The sequence below is a fragment of the Lissotriton vulgaris genome, chromosome 9 (genome assembly GCF_964263255.1).
Source record: "Lissotriton vulgaris chromosome 9, aLisVul1.2, whole genome shotgun sequence".
NCBI classification, from domain to species: domain Eukaryota; kingdom Metazoa; phylum Chordata; class Amphibia; order Caudata; family Salamandridae; genus Lissotriton; species Lissotriton vulgaris.
The window spans coordinates 631084110-631105775 of record NC_141697.1 but is presented as its reverse complement, the minus strand read 5'-3'; the positions used below and the strand labels follow the sequence as shown (position 1 = coordinate 631105775).

General features: G+C 48.5%; 1 protein-coding gene across 4 annotated transcripts in view; it reads right to left on the bottom strand.

The window, feature by feature from the left end:
* Window positions 1-21666, bottom strand: part of LOC147691995 (cytochrome P450 2F3-like) — a 556138-nt gene that overhangs the window by 35560 nt on the left and 498912 nt on the right. For all 4 annotated transcript variants that reach the window (XM_086938287.1, XM_086938286.1, XM_086938290.1 and 1 more), the window contains one exon: window positions 20864-21005. In XM_086938287.1, the coding sequence (XP_086794413.1) occupies window positions 20864-21005 (142 nt within the window). The remainder of the gene's footprint in view (window positions 1-20863; window positions 21006-21666) is intronic.

The window sequence follows — 21666 nt, the reverse complement described above, 5'->3', positions numbered from 1 at the left end:
TTTCCTTCGACCTGTAATTTGTCTGACCGTTTTTGGGGGTTTTATGACTCTGGGCACTTTACCACTGCTGATCAGTGCTAAAATGCATATGCTCTTCCTATTGTAAATTGATGTAATGATTAGTGATTACCCGTCAGACCCTAGTACAGTGCACCAGGAGTGCCCAGGTCTTGAAAACCAAATGCTGGTGGTGGGCTTGCGGCACTGGTTGTGCCACCCACAGAAGCAGCCTGTAAAAATTGTCTAAGGTCTGCCATTGCAGAGCCTGTGTGCAGTCTGGTACTGCCATGCTGTTTAGGTAAGTACACTCACTTGCCAGTCCCTAAACCTTCCCTTTTCTTCATGTAAGACACCCCTATGGTAGGCCCAAGGGCAGTGTGCATTGTAAGTATAAGGTTGAACAAGCCTTGGTGTCTGTGGCATGTCCTAATAGTAAATTACAGCCGTTTTCGTTTTTCACTATTGCAAGGCTACATGTTTTCCATAGGCCAGAATGGGCAGTTAGAATATTACATTTTATAATCCTAACTGACTGACTCAGAGAACATGGTAGAAATTCGAGTTTAGTATGCCTGACCTCAGAATGATAAAATCCATCTTTTAGTGAAGTTGGTTTTAACATTCTGTGTTTGAAAATACCTCTTTTAGAAAGTAGGTATTTTCTTGTCTAACTAATCAAGCCTGCCTCTGCTAGGTTGTGTATTCCTTGTCTGGAGTTTGAGTGACAGGGGCTGGGGGATTCCAGGAGACAGGGTGAGTGAGCCCAGTGGTGAATAGAGACATCTAGATGGGAGCGAGGAGTTGCACCTGGGACCTGAATAGGACTGTACCTTCCCTCCACAATGCTGGCTCCACCTCCTGTGGTGCGTCTGATGTCTCTACCCTGCACTGTGAAAGGAGAGAAGAAGTCATGTCAACAGAGTGCTCCAGGGATGTGCCTTCCCTCCACAATGCTGGCTCCACCTCCTGTGGGGTGTCTGATGTTTCTGCCCTGCACTGTGAAAGGAAGGAAGGAGTTATGTAAACAGAGTGCTCCAGGACTGACCAGAACTGGTTTGGACTAGGCAAAGGCCCCTCTGCCCACAGAGGACAAAGGAGTTTGGGGTATAAGTATTGGGACCCTGATCCCAAGAATTTAGATCACTTTTGGAACAAGAAGAAACCTTTACTGAGGAGTGGAACCAGAAGAAAACGGAGGAGAGCCTTCCCTAAGCTGAAGTGCTGCTTGGGGGATTGGCCTGCAGTGGTTGCCTGACTGCCAAAGAAAGGAATTTTGTGTACTTTATTCAACTTGTAAAGGATCTCCAAGTGCTTGAGAGAAGAGCTTGCCTCCTGCTGAAGTCTCAGGGACAATAAACTTCAACCTCCAGCTCCCCAAGCGTTCTCTGGAAGTAATTGCTGCTGTTTTGGGCCTTCGGAGGGACTGCGTATTGCAAGGAGCTGAAAGCCACCCGCAAAGAAGAAGAAGCATGTCGCTGTTGCAGCCGCTGCCGTCGCATAGTGGATGTCGCCACTGTAGTTGTCGCATTGCACCTCATCCAGAGAAGCGCCTCACAACGAAGAAGAAGTGTGTCACCGTTGCAGCCGCTGCCGTTGCATCGTGGATGTGGCAGCTGAAGCTGTCACATTGCACTGCATCAAGAGAAGCATCTCGCAACAAAGAATAAGTGTGTCGCCATCGCAGGTGCTGCCGTAACATCTTGGATGTTGCCACTGTCGCATTGCACCGCATCAAGAGAAGCGTCTCGTATCTGCAGAGAAGCATACCGCCGTCGGAGCTGCTGTCGTCGCTTCACGGAGCAAGGGTATCCCCGCTGCAGCTGGCACATCGAGCAGAAGCATATTACATCGTAGGAGAGGAGTGTCGCCTCCAAAGCTGCTGTCATCGCATCACAGAACAAGGGTGTCCCTGCTGCAGCTGATGCATCGATCCGAGACTTCCAGCAACATTGGAGAAGCGTGCCGCATCAATAAGAAAACAACGTCTTTATTTCTTTGCACCAAAATGTCATTGCGGCGTTGCTCCCCACATCGCCCCGGAAACGCAGTAAGGAATCAATGCATCACCATCCTTGCAACACTTTTGTTGCTCTACGTGCCGCATCTTAAGGTACATTGACTCAAAGTGTCGCTTTTTAAGATCTAAAAAGAACTACGCTAATTCTACTGTTGGACCCGGCCCTTTAGGCAGGTTCACCCCTAGACTTTTTGCTTTTTCCTAGCCTGTTTCTGTGCCCTGGTGTTGGTGATTTTAGGCCTCTGTGCACTTTTTCACTGTGGTACAGTGTAAAGTGCTTGAGCTCTCTGTGTATGTGTGGTGAGTGACCTGCCCTCCCATAGGAATGAATAGGGAATATGTATGCCCATGGTAGTTCCTGATGTGTGGGGAGTGCAGGGTCGAGTTTGATATGTACGAACTTGTGAGATTGAATGCTGCGAAATGATATATGCGGCATGACTGTGTTTAGTCTAGAAGTGCCACTTTTAGAGGTTGGCATATTTGTGTAATTTGTTGCTGGCGTGTGATTGGCTGGTGAGCCTGGCCCAGAGTGCCTGGGCCTGCTGGTGGATTGACTGTCTGGATTGAGGATGACAGGGGCTGCAGATCCCCCAGGAGGTTGTCTGAGTCAGCCCGTGGATGAAAGGCAGCATCTGCTGCCAGGGAAGTGGGAGGAGATAGCCCCTGATAGTGAAGGGCTGTGCCTGCCTGACTACAAAGTTGGCTCCACCTCCCGCTGGGCGACTGTCACCTCTGTCCCTGATACTGGAAGAATGAAGGAAGCCAGGAAACCCCCAGAGCCCAGCAACACCCAGAACTGGTTTAGACCAGGCTCAGGGCCCACTTGCACAAAGACTTCAAAGGACTTCAAAGGACTTTTAAGGACTTCAAAGACCTTTTTCTGTATAAGAAGGGGCTGTGTCCCCTTCCAAAATGTTCTTGTTTCTGACTTGAATCTACCAGGGGCGGGCGCTGCCCAGCCCCTGGATGCCTGGAGGACTTCTGGGGGACCCCTCTGCCTGTCATGGAAGGATGGGGGACTTTGCTTTATCCTGGACTCCTGCAGAACTTTGCTGGAGGAGTTCCCTTAGTAGGAGCTGCTGTGCTGCCTCCTGGATGCCTCTGGACTTCTGTGAACCCTTCTTGGTGTAGGGGTCATCTCAGAGGACTTTAGGTGCTGTCTAGGCCCCCCCCCCCCTGCGCCTTGAGAGCGCTTTGTTTCCCTTACTGGGCAGAGCGCTGTGGTTTTCCCCTGTGGGAAACGCTCCTGCCCTTTGTGTGGCCACCCTGCATTAAGCCCTACGTATATTTTTTTAAGTACGGGTGCCACTCCGTTTATTGAACTATTTTGCGAGTGCCCACCTCGCTTCTCTATTTAATTTTAGTTTCGAGGGTGCCCAGCCCTCATTTTACCCCCGTAATCACCGCCGCGGCCCGAGCCGCGCCAAAAATGGCCGCACAGGAAGTCAGGCAGAGTTGCGCCTGACCATAGGCGGGACTTCGGGGTTGCAGAGGAAGTCCCGCCCCATTGCCGCGATGTGATTGGCCGCCGCCGGACCAGGAGAGAAGGAGAGAAGACCTCCTGCAGCCCGGGTCTCCCGTGAGTTGTGGAGAGCCCCGGGGCCGCCGGCAGCGAGAGGAGAGCGATGGTGAGTGCAGGCGGGTCTCCAGTGGTGAAGGAGAGCCCCGCGCTGCTCGAAGAGACCGTCTAGGAAGGTGCCGTCATCCCCGTGAGGAGGAGCCCCCAGCGAGCAGCCCGGTGAGTGAGGAAGGGCTGGGGGCTCCGTGGGGAATGTTGTTGTTGTATAGCTTTATTTCGAAATATTTCATTTCATAAAAGCATTACAGTAAAATCTTTATAAGGGTAAAACACAGTTATACATCGAGACTATAGAAAAATTTCAACAAGAATCTTAAAAATATACAACCTAGTAAAAAGCATCATTTCTGAAGACATTTGTGCAAATATACAATTATTCATTTCTGCATAGACAAAAGGGCGCATACAGGAAGTAACCGGGGCACTGTAATATAAGTTGGCATCCTTACTGGAGGAGCTTCCTCCTCGCGGTTCTTATCCTCCAAGCCCACCCCAGAAATTTTGCCAGACCACAAGCAAAGAGTGGTTGAGGGTCGGATTTTAACAGCTGTAAGGCCTCCAAATGTGACCGAGTGCCCAGCCTTGTGCAGAGCGGTTTCAACCATCTGCGACGGGGAGCAGCGTAGGCTGGGCATTCAAATAACAAGTGGGGAATGGATTCTACCCTGGTTGTACAGAAAGGGCAAGTTTCCACAGTTTGCCATGGTGGTTTCCACTTAGCTGTCCTTGAGCCTAAGGGCAAAACCCCGGCCCTAAATTTAAAATACAACGCCCTATCTGTTGGATTCAAGATCACATCGAGGTAGGGTTCTCTAGAGGGACGGGATTTGATAACCAAGAACTCCTTAGCTGATCTACACATATTCGGTTGGGAGACTCTCTCATTATCCACCCACAGCCAGAATATTTTCTTAAGCAGCTGTTTGGGTGGCGAGGATCTGCTAGCCCAAGCATCACCGAGGCCTAGGTCGCAAAGGAGGCGCTTTACACCAAGGAGCCAACCGATCTTATGCCAGCCCGGGGTTGAAAGAAGCTCACTTAGTGCATCGGCATAGCTTGAGAGCTCAGGGACATTCCATATACGGGCCCACAGGAGGAGGGGACGTAGCTTGGCCTGGTCAGCTATGGATCGTGTACCTGTGTCGAGTAGCAGGGGTAGGGTGGGAGAGCTGTGAGGGAGCCGCATTAGATCTTTGTGAAACTTATTCTCCAGATGGGATAGAGTATCAAGTTTCTGGGTACCCCACAATTCGGCCCCGTAAAGAGCCGCACTCACAGCCTTTGCCTTGTATATGTCGAGTATCACCCCGATGGGTTTGAGGGGTGAGGCGCGATGCTCTTTTAAGAGGGCACCCGTGACCCTCCTGTATGTCAAGGTGGATTTTTGGTGGTGCGCCTTCCAAGACATGGTGTCACAAAGTCTGATTCCTAGGTAATCAAATTCCCTGACCCTTTCTAAAGGTACTGCGTCAATTGATGGCGGGTAAACTGTCTTCCTGGGGGGGTTCAACACAAGGAACTTGGTTTTGTTGATGTTAATAGCCAAGCCCCTTGTGTCGCAGAAGCCCTGAAACCTCGTTAGCAGGGTTTGGAGGCCCTTCGGGGATTTCGAAATCAGCAGGGTATCGTCTGCGAACATGAGCGTTGGTATCTTTCTGCCCGCCAGAGAAGGAGCATCTGCTGATAGTTGGAGAAGGTGCTCTACCACTCCGTTTAGATATAGGGAAAACAGAGTGGGAGCTAGCACACACCCCTGGCGGACGCCCCTGTCAACAGGAATCCGAGATGTTTTTTGGCCTTGCTGACCCCATCTGATTTGGGCAAAATTGCTTTCGTGGAATTTGATGGTTAAGGCTAACAAGTACGCGGGCATGCCCATGCCCTCAAGTGTGGCCCACAGTTGGTTACGTGGAACAAGGTCAAAGGCAGTCCGTAAGTCGATGAAAGCGAGATACAGACTGCCCTTGCCCAGTTTGACCACTTTCCAAAAAAGCATTAGGAATCGGAATGTCTGCTCAATCGTGCCGGTTCCAGATCTGAAGCCGGCCTGAAAGTCAGACAGAACCTTCATTTCCTCGGCCCACTGCAGGATCCTACCCAAAACTACCTTCCCTGCTGCCTTCTGGGTGGAATCAAGCAGACTTATGGGTCGGTAGTTGGCCGGATCGTCCCTGCAGCCCTTTTTGTAAATGGGGACAACTTCCGCACCCCTCCACGAATCCGGGAAACCACCACCCACCATTGCCTCATTCAGGAGTTTAGCAATGTATAGGCTCCAAACCTCGACATTGCTACGAAGCAAGTCTCCGGGGACTCCATCTGGGCCTGCCGCCTTGTTGGGAACGATGCACCTGATTGCTATCTCCACCTCCCTAGGTGAAAAAGTGGGGCCAAGGTGAGAGCTATTAGCTAGTACTAAGTCACTAGGACTCCAATTAGGACCCAGTACCCCCGGGGAGTTGGAATATAATTTGGCAAAGTGGGCCCACCAAACCTTCCCTGAAATATTACATGTAATCAGGGAGTCAACAGGCCTGTCCCTACCTCTAATCAGAGCCCAGAAGGCCCTTGAGTCCTTTCTAAAACCAGCCTCCATTAAATCACTCCAGAAGTTGGTTTCGTGAGTGATCTTTGCTGCAACTTGAGTCTTCTTGTAATTTTTCCTAGCTTGGGAAATCAGAGCCTGGTCTTTAGCGCTGACCGCCATAATTAGTTCACTTTTTGCTTGGCGGCAAGCGTGAGAATACCATTGATCTCTGCCCTTAGTCTCATTTCTCCGCTTGGACCCCCCCCTCCCCTCAGGAACCAGGAAAAGATTGCTAAGTGATACAATTGTCTCCACAAATGGCACAAGGATAGGAGAGTCACAATCCAACGTGCTTGCTGTACACTTGGCTTCCATCATTATGGATTGAACTTGGGCCATTCTTGTAACATCCGAAGCAACCTTAGCCCACTTTAGTCGCCTCCCGCAGTTTGATGGAACAACTTCGTGGGATGATTTCCAAGTTGGCCGAGGTGATACTGCTGTGGTCCCTTGGTCCCACGGGAGAGCAAGCGAAAGGATCAACGGGTTGTGGTCACTATCCGTGGATTTTTGAACAACCATATCAAGGGCGTATTCCCACAGGTTAAAGTTTAACAGCACGTAATCGATTCTGGAGGTGTGTCCAATCCTGTTGTATGTGTGTGCACCTCCAGCGTCTGACTTGCAACGACCATTAGTGGCTCTGAGAGAGTGTTCCAAGCAAAGTGCGTTGATATCAATGGCATTCTGGGTCCATTTCCTGATGGGATTGAGAGCAAGCAAGGGAATGCCTCTCTTGGCATCGTCCTCCCATGTATCCAAGATGTCCTCGCAGGCCAAAGGCTCAAAGCAACAATTGAAATCCCCGCCCAAAATGGTAAGGGAGTCAATGTTGCAGCCAGTTAGCTCCTCTTCGACTCCAGTTAGGGACAGAGGGCTCAAGTTCCCTGCCCTGGCCCCCCTTAGGTACATGTTGAAGAGCTCTAGAGTATTACCCCCCGGGCACTGCATAGTGAGCCTCAAGAGGTCTGGGGATGGTGAGTTTGTGTGTTTTACTACTAGTCCCAGTGCTACACTTACCCAGATGATAAGGCCACCAGAAGGACGGCCTTTACTGCCTTTAGACCTGGAGGCCGGCACAGAGTAGGTGGTGAAGCCGACCCTGTGCACGGGCTCCAAGCACCAAGTTTCCTGTAAAAGGCAGATCCCGAAGGGCTCCATAAAGGAGATCCAATCAGGTTTATTAAAGTTCCGGGCAAGCCCTGCCACATTCCAGCTTAATATTTTAAGCTGGGGAACACCTGTCAAGGTCTTGCCAGGCTGTGGCTCAGAGACTGGGGAGATGGCGTGGATATCAGTGACCCTGGCAGAATGGAAAGAAGCTGCAGGTGGTGGGATTTCGGGGACAATCAAGTTTACTGCTACGTGTGTAATGGGAGGACAAACAACAGAGGAAGGGTGCGCCAGATCCAGTGTGAGGGGGGCCTGTGTTGGGGACTGGGTAGGGGAGAAAATACTAGTCACACCCACACTAGCCGTCAAGGATAGTCTCCCCTTCCCCAATGTGGAACCATTGTGATTACTAGGTAATACTCTAATTGGGGGTGTTAGGAGTCAATCGACATCCTCCAGGCTGCCAAACCCATCAGCAGTTACATTTCCAGGCCAACAACTGTTTGGGTTAAGCGCAGTGGAAAGGAAACCCCAACTAGGCTGTTGGGGAACTGTGGGCCAAAAGCCCCCCTGCGGACATACAGCACGGGGAGGATAAAAGAATGATAAAGGCTTCGGGGCAATAGAGGAGCCCCAATCTTGGTTCCCAGGAGACCAGATGTGCCTGGCTGTATACACGTCGTCAAATGTTACGACTATACAGTCACCGGGGGTCGATTTCCTCGTGGTACCCACCCAGGGAACTCTTCGAGTCGTTAAGACTCTACTCCTCCTTCCATTGGGAATAGGCCTATAAGTGTTGAGCCAGTGCATGACTTTGTTACGTAGCGAGTGCTGGTCTTCATATTGGCCATTCTCCAGCTCCGGGACACCCGTCAAAACCACCATATAATCATTTGCTTCGGGAGGAAGGTCAATATAACCTCCTCGAAAGTTGCTCCTGGTGTGGGGGCCCCTAGCAGAATGAGTTGGGGGTTTATTCCGGGGGGCCTTGGCGGGACGTGAGCTATTATTGGCTGGATTCTGGGCTCTCGGTGTCGCTGTTGTAGTATTGGTACGAGGTGCCTGGGCAGGGCCGGTGCTAGAGCTAATTGGGTTCCGGGCTCTCGATGCAGCTGATATAGAGCCAGTGTGAGTTTGTGTAGCTGGAGCATTTGAGGTATTAGCCCTGGCCTGAGGGGGCGGGTTAGCAGTAATGAGATTCCTAGTGCGGGGTTTGGGAATAGGGTGGGTAGGACAGGGCAAAGTGGGATTAGGGGGCAAACCAGGGATAGCTATATGGGGTGGGGTAGGAACCTCTGTGCGCGGGTTACTATCAATCACCCCCTGGCGTTCAAGGCCTCTTAGGCCAAGAGTGGCCAAGGCGATGATACTTTTCTCCATTTCGAGGAGATTGTTCTCTATACGGGAAAGCCTTAAGTCCAGGGGAGATAAAAGATTTTTTAGGGACTCCCAGACCACTCCTATAAATTCCCGCTCCCTCCCGTCCTGGTTTGTCCAGCCCGTATCTGATCTTTCAGGTTGTGAGGTGCCTCCAGAATCTAAAGTGCCTTGCCCCACAAAGTTTTCACCCCCAGGAGCCAGTGGGGAGAGGAGAGGCATGGCCGGACTGGTAGCGGCTATTGTATTTTCACTGATGGGCAAATTAGCACCCTGCATTGGCAATTTCTTCCGAGGGGAAGTTGGGCTGGGGGAACGTTTTCTCTTATTGGGATTCCCCGGGATGTTATCGAGACCGCCATATGAGGTAGAGGCCAGGGATATATCAAGTGATTGTTGGGAAGAAGTAAGGGAAGCAAGAGGACTGTCCTCAACAGTAAGCGGGCCGTCGGGCAAAGCAGGTAGACCTAAAGATGGGAGTGGGAGGGAGGCAGTGGGCAGAGCAGGCATATCGTGGACATCAACCACCGCTATAACACCCTCCCGCTTACCGATGTGATTAGGGGAAATAGCTGTAGCTATATGACCAAGAGAGGATTTCTTACGTGAGGCAAAATCGAGTGACAACTTCCTGGCCGCTTCCAGGTCAAGGGACACTCTGGTTTGCAGTTTGTCAATTTCATGGTCTATAGCCTTGGTTGTCCGCGTGATAAAATCGTCCATGGGCCCGTTAGGTGCCAGCCCCCCCTTGGCCGCCCTATTGCGTGTGACGCGGGTACACATATGGACTGATATGGACTAACTGAGTCTAACAGCCCGGGCAGGAAAATGGGCAAACACAAAGTGCGAGGCGAAAGTGCAAGATAGGGGGCCCAGACCAGACCGCTCAGACCTCGAACGGCCTCAAACGGCCCGCTCTTTGCCCGGTCTTCGCCCCGCGCTTGGACCCGCGCGCGTCCCGCGTCGCGGAAGCCTCAGAGTAGGATATATAGGCCGTTTGTAGGCGGTGGGCGGGCCACGGGGAGAGCGGACCGGAAGGTCTTGCAGGTCACGCAGGGACTCCTGGACAATGGAGTCCCTGCACACGCTCGCAGCCCCGCTACGCCTCGCTCCCACCACCAGCCTCAAGCTGTCACGAAGGTCTCCAAAGCAGCCCCCAGCCAACAGGGCGAGTAGTTGCCACAGGTCCAGCAGGCAACAAGAAATCCGAGTGTAGCGCCAACAACAGCGCTACGGCAGCAAAAGCGTCCCAAGGAGCAGAGCAGGAAGAGGAGGTAAAGTACCCTCCTGTGGGCGGTGGGCGGGCCACGGGGAGAGCGGACCGGAAGGTCTTGCAGGTCACGCAGGGACTCCTGGACAATGGAGTCCCTGCACACGCTCGCAGCCCCGCTACGCCTCGCTCCCACCACCAGCCTCAAGCTGTCACGAAGGTCTCCAAAGCAGCCCCCAGCCAACAGGGCGAAGCGGCACCCGCGGAGCGGGTGCGGCGAGTAGTTGCCACAGGTCCAGCAGGCAACAAGAAATCCGAGTGTAGCGCCAACAACAGCGCTACGGCAGCAAAAGCGTCCCAAGGAGCAGAGCAGGAAGAGGAGGTAAAGTACCCTCCTGTGGGCGGTGGGCGGGCCACGGGGAGAGAGGACCGGAAGGTCTTGCAGGTCACGCAGGGACACCTGGACAATGGAGTCCCTGCACACGCTCGCAGCCCCGCTACGCCTCGCTCCCACCACCAGCCTCAAGCTGTCACGAAGGTCTCCAAAGCAGCCCCCAGCCAACAGGGCGAAGCGGCACCCGCGGAGCGGGTGCGGCGAGTAGTTGCCACAGGTCCAGCAGGCAACAAGAAATCCGAGTGTAGCGCCAACAACAGCGCTACGGCAGCAAAAGCGTCCCAAGGAGCAGAGCAGGAAGAGGAGGTAAAGTACCCTCCTGTGGGCGGTGGGCGGGCCACGGGGAGAGCGGACCGGAAGGTCTTGCAGGTCACGCAGGGACTCCTGGACAATGGAGTCCCTGCACACGCTCGCAGCCCCGCTACGCCTCGCTCCCACCACCAGCCTCAAGCTGTCACGAAGGTCTCCAAAGCAGCCCCCAGCCAACAGGGCGAAGCGGCACCCGCGGAGCGGGTGCGGCGAGTAGTTGCCACAGGTCCAGCAGGCAACAAGAAATCCGAGTGTAGCGCCAACAACAGCGCTACGGCAGCAAAAGCGTGGGGAATGTGGATGGTGCCTGATCAGGGCACCGGGTGTGGTACCCCCGGGCCCAGAGAAGCCCAGGCCTTGGTGAAGGCAGTAACTGAGTCTGAGCGGCCCCATGAGCTGAGCGGGCCACTCAAACGATGTGCACAGTAGCGAGGATCATGTAGGGCGGCCCCGGATGGTAGTGGGCCGCCCCCACGCTATGCTGGGCATTTCCAGAGTCCCGTGGCTCGAACGACGGGCCATATTCGTTTTCTGTGCCCCGAGGGGGCAAGTCTATTTCTAGGGCCCCAGATGACTCCCACGTTAGGGGCATTTGTTTACAGAGGGCCAGTGAGAGCCCAAGCCACATTTTGGTGGCCAGAGCCTGAGAGCTCCAACGTTAGGGGCATGTGTATTTATAGAGCCAGATGGCTCCAACGCCCCACAGCTGTGTCAAGAGCCTGTGTGGCTCCAACGTCTGCGTAGTGTTGCCCAGAGCCTGTGGGGCTCCTACATTTTGGCGCAGCTTTGGTTGTAGGGGCTAGTGACAGCCCCTGTCGCAGTTTGGATTCACAGCTGCCCAGCAATTAGTGGGCAGCTGCACCGTTTAGGCGCAATTTCAGGAGAGAGTCCCTGTGTGGGACAGAGAGGGCACAGTGGTGCCAGGCCTTCACAGCTGCGCAGCACTTAGTGCCAGCTGCTATGTTTAGGCTTTCGTTTCTTGAGACTGGCGCTGCATGGCAGCGCACCCTGACATTGAGACTCAGAGGGTCTTAGCCCCAACAAGGCCAGTTGGCCTAGGGACTGCCACAGGTGGTGGCTTATGTAAGTTTTGCGCAATTGTATGGTTATTGCACCTCTGAATGTGTTTTCTTGCATCATGTGTTATTCCTGCACCTCTGAATGGTTTTAGACATCATGTGATTTTTGCGCTATTGTATGGTTCTGGCACCTCTGAATGTGTAGGTTTATGCATCATGTGTCTTCCTTTTCCCTGCGCTGCACCTCTGAATGTTTTAGGTAAGCATGGGCGGAAAATCCGTTTCGCTCGCGGATTTTGCAGATTTTCGGTAAATTCGCAATCCGCGAGATTCGCGAATCTCCCGCCAAATCCGCGAGCAGCGGATTTTATGGCTTGCTCGCACTGTTCGCGTGAGTTCGCGGCTTCCCAGTACAACTTCGCGCCCCGCGAATAAGCGCAAAATTGCAGAAATACGATCTTAGCAAAACTGAAACTACTTACCAGGTTCAAAAGTTCAGGCTCATCATTAGTAGCCATTTCCTGTAGTGCTTCCTGAGGGGCCCCTCCAGAGTTCAGTTGCCAGTTGCAACTATTATGTGACCCTGCTCTGAACCTCAGAATAGTTACACATATGCCACAAAGGTCCTGAATTACAGCTAAGGGAGACAAGCAGGAGCCAGGCTGGAAGTTCAAATCCATTAATCAGCCCCTAATTCATTATTGTCAGTTGGGGCAGGGCAGGTGTTGTAACTAATTTTGCAACAATGAAAGCACTTAGCAAGTGCAAAAGATCACTAATCAGGAAGCACTAAGGAAGCAGGTGCCAGCTAAAAAAATATTCTGTGACACATTAATCAGCCCCAAATTAATTCAGGTCACTTGAGGCAGGGAAGGTGTGCTTGCTTTGCCACAATAATGTACACTGACTGGACAACCAGAGGGTGCTGTGATGAAACAGAGGGTGGCATGGGTGGGCCAGAGGGTGGCATGAGTAGTCAGAGAGTGGCAGTGGTGAAAGAGAGTGGCAGTGATGAAGAAGAGTGTCCCAAACAGGCTGGACATGTAGAAACAACAAGTTCGCGAAACTTGCGAACCGACAGGTAAGTTCGCGTTTGCAAAATTGTACAAAACCTTCGCGAACTGGCAGAAGCCCGCGCGAACACACAAAAAAGAAAATCCGCAAATTCGCAAGAATTCGCGGATTTTGCGAATTGCGAGTTCGCAAATCCGCAAAATTCGCGAACGCGAGATTCGCAAAATTCGCCCATGTTTAGTTTTAGGCATCATGTGTCTTCTTGCGCTGCACCCCTGAATGTATTTTATTGCATCATGTGCTCTGCCCTGAACACCGCTGAATGTGTAGGTTTATGCATCATGTGTTTCCCTTGTCTTACACCTCTGAATGTATTTTTATGCATCATGTGTCTTTCTTTCCTGCGCTGCGCCTCTGAATGTTTTAGGCATCATGTGTCTTCTTGCGCTGCACCTCTGAATGTATTTTTATTGCATCATGTGCTTTGTTCTTAACACCGCTGAATGTGTAGGTTTATGCATCATGTGTTTCTCTTTACTACTCCTCTGAATGTATATTTATGCATCAAGGGTAATGTGTTCTTTCCTAGACCCCTAAATGCTGTGTGATACTTAGGTGGTTGTTCTTTTTAGTACAGACGGTCCTAGTGAGGTCCTGGTACCTGTTCCCAGTAGTTACTGGATGTGATTTATAACTTACTTTGTGCTACAGTGATTTTATATCCATGTCTTCTAATTTCTGACAAGTATTTTTATTTCTAAAAGTGTTGATTATGACAGTGGCCCATGTGTCCCTGTCTTGTAAATAATCCCATGTGAATATTGCCTGTGACAGTTGGCACCATGTATTTTGTATGATACTATCTGATGTGTTTTTACAATACAAAAGTTATTTTATAATAACCTTGTGTGGAGTTCCTTTTGTGGTGTGCCTAGTATGCTGTTGCTGTTGTGTGCTGGCGCAAATGCTTTGCACATTGCCTCCGAGTTTAGCCTTACTGCTCGTGCCAAGCTACCAAGGGGGTGAGCAGGGGTTATCTTGGCGTGTGACTTCCTTACCCTGACTAGAAGGGTGGTTTCTGCCTGGCTTTGGCGTCAGCCTTAGCCTACCAGAAATAGCCAGTTCTAACACCTGCCATTTGAAGTATAGTATTGTGGATTTTTTGTCATTTGTGGTCTTGTGTTAAATCTGTATAAAGAATACGTATGTTTAATATACAACTGTGTGGTGTCCATCCGTAGTGTTGTCACTGGATTACTGTATGTGTTCACAAATGCTTTACACACTGCCTCTGAGATATGCCTGTCTGCTCGTGCCAAGCTACCAAGGAGGTGCGCAGGGGTTATTTTACAAGTGTACCCCCTTACTCTAACTAGAGGCAAGGGTCCCTATTTGTCACAAGTACCTACCTGTGCCAACTAAAGACCCCCAAATCTAACAGAGATGTTAAGGGGTGAGAACATCTCCTCACCCAAGGGGTTAAGGATAATACTCTTAGAGGAGGATGGGGTTTCTTCCTCCGTAGGTTGACTATTAAAATCAAAGTCCTCGTCATCTGGGTCGAGGATAAATTCATCACAAAGGCTAGGGGATCTATCCTCATCTGTATCAATGTCAATATTGTTGTGAGCACTTCGATAGTTTGTGCCGCTAAGGACACCCATATGAGTTGTGCCACCAAGGACACCATGATAAGTTGTGCTGCCGTGGACACCCGATGTATTCGAGGTGCGAGGACCTCCCACAAGGTTTGAGGTGCTAAGACCTCCCAAATCATTTGAGGTGCTAGGACCTCCCATAGTGCTCAGGGAATTAGGCTCCGTGTTCTTGGACTTCTTAACTCTTTTCCCCTTGTTGACAGGTATATCGCTATGGGCAACAGACAGTTCATCCTGTTCAAAGGAGAGGGGTCTTTTTGTGGACATAACCTCTTTAAGGGTGTCCAACATACAGGATACATACAGGACCAGGGGTTTAGACTCTCTGAGATAGTCCTTGGAAATTTAGGACTACAGTTCCCACAATGCACCTAGCCAAATCCTTAAAAGCCCATTGGATAAACTCCAGGATGGGGACTTCTTGATGCTCACCTTCCTTATTCAAGATTTTGCTTGAGTGACACCTTAGCCTACCCACAGCGGTTACTCAACACCTGAGCAATGCCATCATGACCAATTTACTGTATGGTGCAATTTGAGCACAAGTACCTATCCACGCTGCTGAACACTAAGGGGGTCATTATGATAGTCCGTATGGCGGTGGCGATCCGCCCGCCTAAATCCACCGCCCACATGACTTTTCCCCTTGCCACATTATGATGGTGGGGTGACCCCAGGGGACGGGAACACCATCCGCCAGTTTTCCACCGGTCGGCAATCCACCCATCCATATTAGCATCATGGCGGTGGAATGCCTTTCCATGACGGAGACTCCGCCATGGAAAGGCATGCAGTTTTGTCTTTGGGGGCCCGTTGTGTGCCCCCTGGGTGTTCGTGCAGGTGGGGGGTGCATATGGGGGGTACCTGTGGTACCCCCCTGCAGTTCCATGCACAACATAGCAGGCGCAGCGCAGTGCATGCCACGTTGTGCATGGAACTGCACAACATGCCTTTTTGGCATTGCGGCGGGCGGTGCTGAGAGTACCGCCCGCCGTAATGTCAAGAATGCAGGTTGCGCCCGCCAGTGTGTCAGGCGCATCCTAATGTCACCCACGGGACCCCCGCACCAATGGCGGGCGGTCCCTTTCTACGAAAGGACGGCGGGCTAAAAACTAGGAAATCTATAAGCCAAATAACATGTTTGTTGTCAGTATCAGTATGCAGTTTTTTTTTTGCCTGTTCCTTTTATTACTGCTTGATAATTTCACACATAGCTCCTGAGTGCTAACCAATGTAGTCTAATAGTTATCCTAAATATGTTATTCTTCTAACCTCAGAGAGATTTTACAGTATTTATTGTTTTTATATATTGCATTTGTATGTATGACCTATTTGCACCTTTTAGTGCAGGAAATGTATTAGACCTCCAAACCTCCCTGCCCTGTTATATACAAGGGTCTTATAGGTAGTGTGAATTCCCCTTCCTAACTATATACTAAGGACTTACAGGGATCTGTCATTGCCAATTGTGTTAGTAGGTAAACAGTAAAACTTTACAGTAAAACTTTATTTGGTCCAGAACTCAACTGAGATCAACAAATGCAAAATTAGAATAATATTAAATACTCATAAAAATGCTTAGCTAAAACACTTTTGCTTTTTTAGGCTCACTACAAGAAGGTCATTAACGATGTTCAACCACCTACTCAAACAACATTAGAATGAATTTGGTAAAATAAAATCTTCGGATTGTACTTCTTGTTTAAAACAGCTTCAAGAAGGTGAATTCATTGAAAAACGAAAACATAGAAACCAATGTGGGGGTAAACAATTTACGGAAAAACAAATTTAAGGAAATACAATTTTAGGGAAATACAAAAAAAATCAAAACTTAAAGGAAACATTTTGCATTTTAAAGGGAAGATAATTTTAAAGAAAATCCAAAATTACATTAAATTTGAGTGGAGCCTAGGGCTATTGTGCGATTTTTGGGCTCATGGATGGATCATGTTTAGGGTGATGAGGGGGTTCCTAGAGGTCAGGAATAATTGATGCTAGGACATAGAATGGGATTTTTAGGGATCAGATATAGGTGGAGTGTAGGGTTGTGGTATCTTTTTAGGGTTCACAGATGAGTGGTGTTTAGGTGTGGGATTTTTTTTTAGGTTTCATGGACGGGTGGGAGGTATGGGTGTCTAGAGGTTTTAGGGATCATGGATGGGTGGAGTTTAGGGCTGGCGAACGCTTTTAAGGTCAGTTACGGGTAGTGGATGGGGTGGTGAAATGTTTCTAGGGTTCAGGAAGGGGTGGAGTGTAGGCCAGTGAGGGGTTTAGGGATTCAGAGATGGGCAGAGTTTAGATGTCGAAAGGGTTTTTTAGGGTTAAGGGATGAGTAGTTTTGGGTCATGAGTACTTTTGGGTCATGGATGACTGGTTTTAAAGGGTGGTGTGGTGTTTTTAGAGTTCAAGGAAGGGCAGAGTTTGGGTGTGCTGAGGTGTTTAAAGGGGTATGGGTTGGGTGGGGTTTGGACATAGAAAGGTGTTCTAGGGTTCAGGAATTGGTGGGTTTAGAGTATGGAGTGATTTTAGGGTTCATGAATGGTGGATTTTGGAAGTAGAAAGGGCTTTTAGGTTTCAAGGAGGAGTGTTGTTTAGGTTTGGTGAGGGGCTTTAGGAGGCAGGTATTAATAGAGTTTAAGGGTTGTGAGGGGTCGGTGATGGATGTTGTTTACGCGTGGTGATGGCTCAGAGACTTAACCCCTTGCGTGCTGATGACGGCTCCCGTCCGTCATGCGTCACAGTGCTCCTGTGCTGATGACGGCCGGGAGCCGTCATGACCACGCCCGCGATCGGAATGTTCAGCACAGGAGCGGAATTCCGGCCGCGGGCAAGGGGTTAAAGCATCCAAAGTAATTGTCTGACAATGTAGACACAGTAAATATGAAATAATGTCTCCTGAAGCAACGCACTGAAATAAATATCTCTGACAAAAATGTTTCTGAAATTAAGTTCTGCAACCATTGCATTTACAAGTATTAAATAAACATTCAAAAGCCAGTTTCAACTAAACAGACTTTCTATGAATTAGTTGCTACGGAAAGGCAATTGCCTTTCATTCTGAAAATGTTCATGAAACAGTTTAGATGAAATAGTTTCTCAGTAAATTGTATTCCCTGAAATCGTTTTTCTGTGAAATCACATACAACCCAATTGTAATTATACCTAATTGCAATGTACTTTTTACACAGAGTACAGGACCTGGGTCTGGTCAGCAGAGCCCAGGGAACAGTCAGAGGCAGAAAACCTGCATCTAGTGTTCAAAATGGGGGCAAAAAGTGGTGGGGCACTGCAAACAGGTCCTGATTTCTCGCACCATGCTAATGACGAAAACACTTCCTCAGTGCCTGCTTGGTATTATGGACATGGGTGCAGAGGCAAAGAGACAATCAGGAGGTGTACTAATTGTGCTCCACAAAGAGTTAGCTATCCTGTTGAGGGCAACCTCTGCAAGGGAGGAGGAGATTCCACAGCCCCCCACAAAAAAATTCACTGGCAGGCAGATGCTGCCATCACTCAATCCACCAGATTCATAAACAGGCCTGGTGCAGTCCGCATGGTGACAGAGAGAATGCTTCAAACAGCGGGAACATTTTTCACTGATTATCTACCTCCGGGTCAAGGGTGAATTTCTGGCTGTCCTGAGATCAGCACATTAACTGTAACAGAATGCACTGTCCTGGATTGCACCCTTTGCGCTTAGTAAAAGTTGTACTGCACCATAACCAGGGATAGTTCGCCCTATGTATAAAATAGCCCTAAGATGCTATGACATTTACTGAATATGAACTGCGGTGCCGCACCTTGTGCACCTTTATTTGTTTTATTTATTTTTCCAGTTTTTCATAGGTCGAAGAATGCAGTGAGGTACCATAGCCCCTTTCGTAGCAAGGTGAAAAACATAATGACAAATCTAAATACGGATACATAATAGAAAAGAGTGTACAGTTTGAATTGCAAAGACTTAGTTACAAATCAAGGAAGGAAACTAGATAAGCACAAGAAAACCCTTATTTAAGAAGAGCAATTAATATCCGTTGTGTGCTCCCTATAGTAGTCCTCCAAAGTCACACCATGTAATATAATTATGACCAATAAATGTACGATAAAGATTTTTGAGACATTGTTCTCTAATAGTTTAAAGCTGACTTGCCCATTTGACCATTTGACCAAATGGGATCCCAATAAATACATGTAAATCTCATTGAAAATGTTGGACACACTCGCAGGCAATCTTGTTTTTAATATGTTTGGAAAGACAAGTATTTCCACATTCATGAAGAAAGTCCTTTCTTTACCCAGTTTATAAACAGGGTAATGTGAATAATCCAAAGAACTATTATATGACTGCCCTCTTGGGTGCAGAATCCAAACACTTTATTAAGATACGGCTAGAAAACCTAGTGTTTTGTCCTCAATATTGTTCTATCTTGATATTGTTGGTGTCGTTATTCAGTAGTACAACCCTCAAAATTATTATACAAGACAATAGCATGATAGACATAGGGAGATTATCACATCCCACAGAAAGGCACTACACCTTTCTGTCAGATGCACGAGGCTCCTGCTCCCACATGTGAGATAGCGTAAAGTAGAAACTCCAACCATGCATCTTTTTGTCTGTACCTACACTTGGGCAAGGCTAAAACACCACCAAAACCATATGCAAAACAGACTTGAACCTGGTCCAGGGAAGACCTGGCTTGCCAGTTCTGGCTGGACTGTTCCCATGAGGCACAGGATAAAGTCTGATTTGAATATGGCTGAGTCTGAACTGGGGTGGCAAAGTGAGCTAAAGAACCATGATGGATTCAACCCAGATCTGTGACTGGGAGCGAGTGTCTGAAAAGTTTTAGCACTCCGTCCATCGTCTCTTTGTGTTTGCTTTGTTTGCTGTAAGTTGGCAGGGTATGTCCAGATATGGGACCCTTGCTCACTTTGCCACTAGATTCAAGCTAGCAGGGCTGTTACCATGAAACCAGACCCAGGATGCTTGTTTCTGGTCCAGGGAAGACCTGGCTTAGCAGTACAGGCTGGACTGTTCCCATGAGGCACAGGGTCAAGTCAAATTTGCATATGGCTGGATCTGAACTGGGGTGGCGAAGCGAGATAAAGAATGATGATGGATTCTACCCAGATCTGTGACTGGGTCTAAGTGTCTGAAATGTTTCAGCACTACATCCATCATCTCCTTGTGTTTGTTTTGTTTGCCCTAATTTGTCAAGGTATGCCCAGACGTGGGTCCCTTTCTCACTTTGCCATTGGATTCAAGCTAGCCTGGCTGATGAGGGGTGTCACCCCGAAACCAGTCCCAGGATGCTTGTTTCCGGTCCAGGGAAGACCTGGCTTTGCAGTTAGGGCTGGACTGTTCCTATGAGGCACAGGGTCAAGACTGATTTGCATAAAGCTAGTGGTCTGAACTGGGGTGGTGAAGTGAGCTAAAGAATAATGATGGATTCAACCCAGATCTTGGGGTTGAGTGTCTGAAAAGTTTCAGTGCTCGCTCTATCATCTCCTTGTGAGAGATTCAGAAAAATAACGCCTTCTCCTCCAGTAACATAGTTTCACTAAATATACCAAATACAATTAGACAGGATGAGACTATTGTGAACGTTATAGCCTAAACCATTCTGGCAGTAAATGGAACATAAGTTTGTCACTTTATCGATGGTGTACAGCATTATTTGTAACCATATACTCCAAAATAAAATAAAGAGATTTAAAAGTAAAAAATAAGAATCTGGGGCCATATTATCAAGAAAGGGCGATACATCATTGCCGCTTTTATCGGCAGGAAACTGCAGATAAAGCGGCGATAATGGGCTTGATAATATGCCCTTGTAAATTCCCATACAAGCCCAAGTTAACACCAGAACCTGGGCTTCTATGCGAATTTACACGGGCATATTATCAAACCCATTATCGCCGCTTTATCGTCAGTTTCCTGCCGATAAAAGCGGCGATAAAGAATCGCCCTTTCTTGATAATATGGCCCCAAGTTAATTTAAAATTCAGACTACTGTGTGCACTTTTTTCAGTATCCTCGTGCGCACGGCAGAAGACGTCATTAAGTATTCAATGACTTTTCTCTCTTTTTCACTGAGACATTTATTTTCTAACCAGGGCTTTGTGCTACTCTAATTGTTGCATCGTTTGTATTTATTTTAATTTACTAAAAGGCAGCAAATACAAAGACCAAACCTTGCTTGAAAGCGCTGGCAACACCGAATACTAAGTTACAAAAAACAAAATAAAATATGTGGCAATAAAAGCAAATGACAAGTTAACAGTCAATTAACAATGTACAACATAAAAGTCAGCAAAGGCATCTTACTTTGCCTGACATTCCATTAATCATTGTGCATCTCAGTTCGCCTTTGAAAGATTTAAGTTTATGGGAATTTTACTATTTGTGGTAAAGAGGCGCCAGCTGGCTTTATCTCTTTTTGTATGGTGTTATGCAGCAAATATGTTTTTATAAAACTACAAAGACGTTTGCTAAACAAACATAACCAAAAGAAAATCTTGCTTGTTGGAAATGGAAGCATTTAATCACTGTTAGCTGAACGTTCTTCAGTTTTACCTGCAATTTTTGGGTATTTCATCAAAATCAAGAATCCATATCTCAGGGTGGTGCTGACAGTTTCTGTCCCGCCAAACAGCAGGTTCTGCACGGTCATTACCAAGGCCAAGTCGTAAAACGCAGTTGAGGGGTTACCCTTCTCCTGGAAATGAAACGCAAAAGGGTTATTAGGACAGAAATAACCTTATTACCAGTTTGAAAAACATTCTTCTTCATTTTTCCTTCAAATGAGCCCGAATATCTAGAATGGAAGAATTTTGCTCTCTCATGGTGGCCCTCTTGGTATGTGAAGAATTTGATGGTGCTTTTCAAAAGTAAAATATATAAATATATATAAAATATACTCCCACTTTGGGAGTTTCTTTCTCTGAACAAAACAAAAAAACTCAGGCATACACTTTATACACCCCACCCATTTGCAGGCCTTCAACACTGTGGAGGGAGTTGCAATGGCAGCAGATATCTTCACAGCACAGAGATACCCATCAGCCTCATGACGATCTCTAAACATGGCGGAGGTTTCTCCACCAGCTGGTGGAGGTCATGACCTCAGACTCCAGGCAAAATGGAGGACTGCTCATCAGGGTCTAAAGAAGGCCCAGGGTCTCCACATGAACCCTTTGCTAATATTTATTTTTGTTATGGTCTTTGGACCAGCCCAAAAGACATCAATCCAATAATAAATAAGAAACCGTCCGAAGACAGAGGTGAAGCAGAACATACATGTAGTTGGGCAGGTAAACCCTCAGATGAGACAACTGCTGAGCATTCATCAGCTGGTGAATTCACTAGGTGTCAGGATT